This window comes from Acomys russatus, chromosome 4 (assembly GCF_903995435.1).
Source record: "Acomys russatus chromosome 4, mAcoRus1.1, whole genome shotgun sequence".
Lineage (NCBI taxonomy): Eukaryota > Metazoa > Chordata > Mammalia > Rodentia > Muridae > Acomys > Acomys russatus.
Genome location: NC_067140.1, coordinates 16790887 through 16798745, shown reverse-complemented (window position 1 = coordinate 16798745; position 7859 = coordinate 16790887). Strand labels below are relative to the sequence as shown.

At 50.6% G+C, this 7859-nt stretch overlaps 1 protein-coding gene across 3 annotated transcripts in view; it reads left to right on the top strand.

Annotated features, from left to right (window-relative positions):
* The window catches only part of B4galt5 (beta-1,4-galactosyltransferase 5), a 72230-nt gene that overhangs the window by 14283 nt on the left and 50088 nt on the right, over nucleotides 1–7859 (top strand). The window contains exon 2 of one of the 3 annotated variants that reach the window (XM_051143829.1): nucleotides 4977–5442. In XM_051143829.1, the coding sequence (XP_050999786.1) occupies nucleotides 5091–5442 (352 nt within the window). In that variant the 5' untranslated portion in view covers nucleotides 4977–5090. Of the gene's footprint in view, nucleotides 1–4976; nucleotides 5443–5875; nucleotides 6017–6934; nucleotides 7086–7859 lie in introns of those variants that run through there. The other 2 variants (XM_051143830.1, XM_051143831.1) reach the window with 2 other exon arrangements.

Genomic DNA, 7859 nt, shown 5'->3' with positions numbered 1-7859 from the left:
CCCCATCATTTCAGCTCATTGCTAATATCAAAGAATCTCTCTCTATACAAGGTCAAGTTGACCATAAACTATGTTCATCTTCAGTCAAACAGATGATCCTCTGAACTCATCACTGTGCCATACCCACTAGGGAGACTGAATCAAGGACTTGATTCAAGCACCACTTCAGGAGAGGGAATGAAGGGCCCATGGTAGCAGCAGTCAGACCCCATTCTGCTAAAGGGCTACCAGACTCCATTGTATCACAAAAGACCTCCAACTCTGGCCCAGAAAGAACTCCCTGGATGAGGTGAGGCTAACTAAAAGCCACTGTTTATGTTCTAAGGGGAAAAAAAGTCTATACCTCCAGCACTGGGTAAAAGTCCCTGTACCAAGTTCTCTCAATCACAAATCATGTTTATGACTAAGCATATCTTATGGCCTTGATGATCATTGAGAATTCTCTACCCACGCTTGCAGCTGTCCATGACCAAACTGGCCAGAATAGGGGTCAGAAAAACTTGCTTTGTTTAAAAAAAGGAAAAAATAGTTTGAGTCAGAGCCAACCACCCTGCTGACCACCCTGTTCCCTTGGCAACCCCTTGCTTGAACAAATTGTGGGTTTTGCCTTTTTAAACTAACTGTAACAGAAGCTGGTAGTCAAGAGTTTCAATGCTCTTATATTGGACTGTGTTCCTGACATCAGTATCAGCTTCTGTCTGGAAATAAAGTGTTTTCTCGCCCCTTTCATGAGTATGACCCCAGACCCAACACTTGCTATGTTTGCTGTGCAGAACGGTTTGGCCTGGAACTCCCCTAGATCTTTCTAAGTGCTGGGATTATAGGTGTGTGTTACCGTGCCAGGTGTGTTTTTCTTTTCTTGTTTTTGTTTTGTTGTTGTTGTTGGTGGTGGTGTTTTGCTTTGTTTTGTTTTGTTTTGAGACAGTATTTCTCTGTGTAGACTTGGCTGTCCTGAACTCACTTTGTAGACCAGGCTGGCCTCCAACTCACAGTGATCTCCCTGCCTCTGGCTCCTAGAGTGGTGGGATTAAAGACATGGTCACAACACCCAGCTTTGTTTTTCTTTTTCTTTTCTTTCTTTCTTTTTTTGAGATAGGATTTCATGTAGTACTTCTCCGTACAGAATTCAATATATAGCTATATAGCTGAGGATGGCCTTGAACTTCTGGTCCTCTTTCACCCATCTCTAATGCTGGCATTATCGTCAGCATCACTAGGACCTACTGTGAGTTCTTATGTCTAGGCTTAGCGTCTACCTGCCTCAAAGACTAAATCCTCTCTGGATGGCACTCGAGGTGCCTGTAACTACCCTACCTGGGAGTTTCTGTTACTTTTTTAAGTGTTTGAAGTGCCTGCCAGGCAATGGCTCTACCAATAGGCTACATTTCAGCCCCAACACAGGAGAATTTGTTCAGGGCTTCATTCAGTTGGTGAAAGCCACTCCTCTAACATTAGCCAAAAAGGAATTTACTAGTGGGGCACAGATACGGAACCACCAGGGAGACAGGAAGTGGGTCATGGCCAAACTACCATTGCCTCTGTCATTACCACAGCTGAGGCCCCGTCATCCAACACCCTCCAAACTGGGGACAAAGAGAGCAGATAGCCTGTCACATGCCTCTTTCCATCTACCAGGATTGGCTAGTCAGGGAGAGGACCTTGTTTGCATAGCAGCCTATACTCAGATGCTGAGGCAGGGGGACTGCTGAGTTCATGGCCAACCTGAGCTACATAGTGAGTTCCAGGACAGCCTGGTCTACAGAGTGAGACTCTGAATCAGAAATCCAGAATAATGAAAGGATTTGATTCACATTCCAGTTGTAGGGGAGTCAGGGACAGCACGGGATGCTTTTGTGTTTCTTCTAGAGGAGGAGAAAAGAGTCGAGCTTGGGAATGTCCGCCCAAGAACGCTTTGGCCCAGGGGATGGCTGAGGGGATAAAGGCACCTGCTGCCAAGCCTGATGACTTCTGAGTTTGATCCCCAGGACCTACTTGGGAGAGAGAGAGAGAGGGTGGGGAGGGGGACAGACAGACAGACAAAGTGTTACAAAATAAGTAGAATTGAGCATCCCCATTCTGAGACATTTGAATTGGGTCTTAGTGGATGAGGGGAAAGAGAATAAGTTATTTCCAAGCACAATAAAAGGAATATTAAAGGGGTGAAGGCCTGGTCCCCAGGTGTCTGCTGCCACCCCCTGTTCCTTCCACCAGCACAACAGTGTGTTTCTCTTTGGAGAGCCACCCTTACTATTTTTCAGCCATGGGCTTCCTGTGATGTTGACAGGGCCCTGTGGCCTGAGCACCTGAGGAAGTGCCAGTCAGTTTGTTCCATTAGATAGTGATTGGTTCAGGAAAGGGTGCATGATGTTTCCCAGAAACAGCTTTGGGCCTTAGGAGATGGCTCAGCAGTTCTGAGAACTTGTTTCCTTTCCAGAGGACCCAGGTTCAGTTCCCAGCACCACATGTGCCACCATGCCTGGTTCTGAATCTTTTTTTAAAATTATGAGGACTAGGTATAGCATTGCACACCTTTAATCCCAGCACTCAGGAGGCAGAGGCAGGTGAATCGCTGTGAGTTTAAGGCCAACCTGCTCTACAAAGAGAGTTCCAGGACAGCCAACGCGCCAACGCTACACAGAGAAACCCTGTCTCGAAAAACCATTAAAAAAAAAAAAAAAAAAAAAAAAAAAAAAAAAAAAGCACTAGGAAACAGGTTTCAGCTTAGCACAGTCCTGACAGTTAGGATAGGCCAGGCTGTGCTGAGGTAAACAGCAGCCCTTGGACTGGTCTCCATTTCTGAAGTGCCGGCATTAGAGGCTGGCGTCTCTCTGAGGATTCACCAGCTCTCAAAGCTATTGGCTTGAGTGATTGCCCTCCTTTTCACTTTGAGTTTTGGTTCTGTTAGAAGGGGGTGATTGACTGTAGGGAAGCTCCCAGTCAACTAAACTCAGCTTGCATGGCCTTCTGGCTGGAGAAACAATGGTTCCACCACCTGGGCGACCTTTACAAAGGTGTTGGTTTTCTCTGCCTAGAGGGATTTGAGTTGAGATAGCTCTGCCCAGAGATGCTATCTTACATGTTGATGCATTGTACAACAACCTCCTCAGGGCAGGCCTGTGGAATGTTCAGGAGAGTTTGAAGAAAGAGCAGGGCCCCTTGTTACGTGTGATTTTTCTTTGAGGCAGCGCCTCACTTCAGTCCAAGCTGTCCATGGAGTCACTATGTTAAGACTAGGAATGGTTCAAATTGCTTCAGAACAAAACACAGGCTAGACACTTTACAGAGACCCTGTCCTGAATTCTCACGGCAGGACTCAGCAAGGGGGAATAGGAGCCTCTGTTTCCAGATGGAGAAGCGGAGGCCAGAGGCCAAGAGGCCAAGAAGCAACTTGTCGTTGGCGTGGTGGCGCACACCTGTAATCCCAGCACTCAGGAGGCAGAGGCAGGTGGAATGCTGTGTGTGGAATGTGTGTGTCTACAAAGTGAGTCCAGGATAGCCAAGATAACATAGAGAAACCCTGTCTCAAAAAACAAACAAACAACCAGCCAGGCGTGGTGGCACACGCCTTTGATCCCAGCACTTGGGAGGCAGAGGCAGGTGGATCACTGTGAGTTCGAGGCCAGCCTAGACTACAAGATGAGTCCAGGACGAGGCCAGCCTAGACTACAAAATGAGTCCAGGACAGTCAAGGCTACACAGAGAAACCCTGTCTCGAAAACAAACAACAAACAAAGCAACTTGCCAGGAGGAGGGAGGAAAAAGAAAGGAAGAGGTAGGAGTAAATGTCTTTAGGATTCTGCTAAGCCTCTGGTCATGGCCTTGGCCAGACATTTCATCCAGAAAGGCCCCATCTCATCCCCTTGAAACCCACTTTGACTTTCTATATTCGTTAAAAAAAAATTTTTTTTTTTTTTTTGAAACAGGGTTTCTCTGTCCTGGACTCACTTTTGTAGACCAGGCTGGCCAGATCCACCTGCCTCTGCCTCCCAAGTGCTGGAATTAAAGGTGTGCATTACTGTACCCTGCTCATTTTAAACATTTTATAACATTCATTTTATGTACTTTGTGTGTATGCATTGGTATACAAGTGTGGAGGGCAGCTGAATGTGTCACCATGGCTGGTTCCCTCTTGAATTTTGTAGGGGGCCTCCCCTCCAAGGGCTTCTGCCCTGAGCTCGCTCACTTTACAGAAAAGGCTGCTCTGGAGCTTTGAGAACTAACCGTCTCTGTTGCCTCTGGTGTTAGCAGAAGCTTTACACACACCTGCTGCTCTTTTGGGTGCTGGCCACCGAGCTATGTGCACAGACACAGCAGAAAACAAAGCAAAATCCCTGGCCTTGTGGAGCTCTGATCTGGGAAGCCGAAGGGACTGCATAAGGGAAAGAAAGCATGGCTTTAGAGATGGCGGGACAGTCAGGGCTTGAAAGAACACGTGGCAGTGCAGGACGAGAAATGGGGCTTCGTGAGTGGTCAAGGGCCTGCCTTGGGGTCAGGCCAGTTCTGATTTGAGCCCTTAATCTACAACTTGGATGATACGCTTCTCTTTCCAGAGATTTCCGTTTTCTCAACCGTACAATATAGACAAAAAAAAAAAAAAAAAAAAAAGCCACTACTTCAGGACTTAGAGAGGGGCTGTCTCTCAGCTCAGCGTCTTCACATTGACAGTTGTCACAATTGTCCTATCCTGTAGGATGTGACCTTGTTTGGATCCCTCCTTCCTTCCTGAAATTATGTCCGTGCTGGCTTTGGATTCCATGAGGGCTGATCAAGCCCCTTCTTTGCATTAGTTGTTCCCCTTAATGAGGCTTCTCTTTTTCCAGCTTTTTCTACGGCTTGCACTCTTTTGTGTTCATGCCGCCTACGAAGAAAGGCCTTTTTCAGACGAGTGAAGACTGGATCCAAGACATTTTCATGCTCGATTGTTTTCATATCTCTTATCATCATCTGCTATTATCGTTTTCTTTTTTCTCATCCAGATAAATGAAGGTTCCCAGAGGACTTTTTATCTTTTTTGCTTCGTGGAGCATCCTCAAGACACAGGCACCATAGCTGGCAACTTATCATAAATGGTGACTGGAATGAATGGATGAATGAGGGCGAACACAAGTGCCTCGGCCTCTACATCCTCGCTCTCCTGCAGCGGCAGGCTACCTGGTTATTCAGACTCCGTCCACACCCCTCAGCGCCCCCGAGTAGGGTGCTCGCGCGCGGGGAACCAACTCGTACCGCCAGACGCTTCCTGTCAGCCTGGGCGGCGGCCGCTCAAGGATCTTGCGGCTAGGGTGCACGCGCCCGATCCTCCACCCCGCCCTCATATCCAAGCCCCGCCCCAAAGATGCGCTCCCCGGACTGTCCGCCCCGCCTCCTTTCCTCAGGCCACGCCCTCCTCTCACCATCAGGACCCAGGGCCGGTCTCTGCCGAAATGCTCCCCAAAATCACGAGTACGCCCTTATCCCCCTCCTCACCAGACTTCAGGCGGGGTCCCCGCCAGTGTGCTCCTCAGGCTCGAGGCGGCGCCCTTATCATTAGGCCACGCCCTCATCCCGCCCCCCACCTTCGGCCCCGCCCTTCTTCGGTCCCCATCAGGCCTGCCTCAGGCCTGGTACCCCCATCTGCTTCTCAGGCTGCGGGTCTGTCCCCGCCCCGCCCCCAGCATCAGACCCCGCCTCTCACCCCGCCCCTTCCACCAGACCCCGCCCTTCCCGCCCCGCCCCCGCCGCTGCGCTCCTCTGGCCGGCGGCCCCCTCCCGCCTCATGTGGCCCGGCCCGCGGCGGCCGGCGGCTGAAAGCGGCGAGGCGGCGGCGCGTGAAGCCCGGAAGGCGGCGGCCGAGGCCCAGGCGGCGGACCGGAGCGGCGGGAGCGGGGCCCGGGTCGGTCCTCGAGCGGCCGCCGGCTCAGCATGCGCGCCCGCCGGGGGCTGCTGCGGCTGCCGCGCCGCTCGTTGCTCGCCGCGCTCTTCTTCTTCTCACTGTCGTCCTCTCTGCTCTATTTCGTCTATGTGGCGCCCGGCATAGGTAGGAAGGCGACCCCGCGGCCACCCACGCCCCTTCCCGCCGCGGCCCGCGCCGCCGCCCCGGCGGGCCCCGTGCTCCGTGACTCGCCGTTTCCTGCCGCGCCGCCCCGCAGCCCGCCCGCACGCGCGGCCTCCTCCCTGACGCAGCCGCCCGCGCCCCCCGCGGCCGCGCGTTGGCTGCCGAGACCCGCGGGGCTGCGGGCTGCGCGCCCCTTTCCCCTCCCCCTCCTCCTCTCCCGAGCCCGCTGCTTGCCCCGCGGCTCCTCATAGCGGACCCGACCTGCTCAGGGGACCGATGGGAAGTTTGAATTGGCTCCGGAGGGGGCCTTGGGGAAGCGGTGCCAGGTGGAAGGGAGGGGGCGCTCAGAGAAGAAACGAAATGGGTAGCAATTCTTCTCCAAGGCCCGCCCTTGATAAAGAGGGGGAGACCGCCCGGAGAGAAAACGAGCCGTTCCCGAAACAGACTGGACGCTGATGAGAAGGCAACGGTAGCGTGAGGGTTAAAAGGCGGAGGACACTGAGGTCAGATGTCCTGTATGACCTTGGGCCCTCAGCTTCTCTCCTCCGTAAAATGGGGGCACGAACCCCAGCCTTTAAAGGATGGAGGGCCATATATGCCCCTTTAAGCTTTCATCTGCATAGCTAGGGGATGCCCAGAGTCTTCGAAATAAATAAACAAATAAGATCTGCTGTTACAGGTAGTTTGGGGGGGGGGGGGGCGGGAACCGAAGGAAGAGGTTTAAGGAATGCGCCTTGCCTGCCTTAGTGTGGTCTTGCAGTGCTGGAGAAAACTTCAGCTCACCGTGAAAAATGAGAAGATGCTGTTGGGGGTGGGGCCGAGTACGAGAATTCTGGATGGTTGGCGTGGGTGCCGCTGCCTTTGAGACCGTAGTAGTAAATGCTATGACCTGACAGCTCTGAACTGGCAGAGAAATTTCCAGATAGAGTGGGAGGTTCTCCCCTGATTATTTTTTTTTAAAAGCTTGTTTCACTTCATGGTTGGTGTTTCATACTGTCAGCCTGATCTGGGAAGATGGAAAAGCCAACAGGAGATTGTCCTAACTGACTTGGTGAGTGGTAACCCACTAGGGATGTATAATTATTGTGGCTTGTTAGGCTTGCTAAGTAAAAGGGCAGGAATTCTGGCTGAACAAGAATAGATAACTAATTAGTGGAATTAATTGAGAAGAGAGCTCATTAGCGCATAGGATATTAGATTCTCATAAAGTGGGTGTGAAGTGGTGGGTTTAAACCTAGAGGCATCTTCCAGCCAGACCCTCTTTTTTTTTTTTTTTTTTTTTTTTTTGTCCTTTTGTAAAAGTGACAGGTGTTTCTGGTCTAGGTTTATGTATCCCTTGTATCTCCATGGTGATCATCCTTTTTGATGAGAAAGGATGGAAGCCAGACTCTCCAACAGAAATGAAACTTATTTCAGATTTCTCAATGGTAGATTTTAGGTCAGTGCCACCATTACACTTAGAATCCCAAATCCTGTGTCACTGCAAGACTCAACATTCTTGGGATTTCATTAGTAACTTGAGAGAGCAGATCTATTGCAATTCAAAGTCTGTTGGTGAAGAGTAGGAGCAGCAGGGCTGCGGATGTGGCTGGGTGGTAGAGTGGCATCTGGTATTATTGTAAAAGGTCCTGAGGTTGATTCCTAGTACTGAATAGGCAGGAAAAGGAAGAATCTTACAGCTCATGTAACTGCAGTTACATTTAATCTATTTGGCTGCTTTATTTATCTTTCCATGACAAAAAAAGATTTATGCTTTATGTGTATGGATGTTCTGTGCACCATATTCGTGCATTGTATGCAATGCTTGTGAAACCCAGAAGAGGAC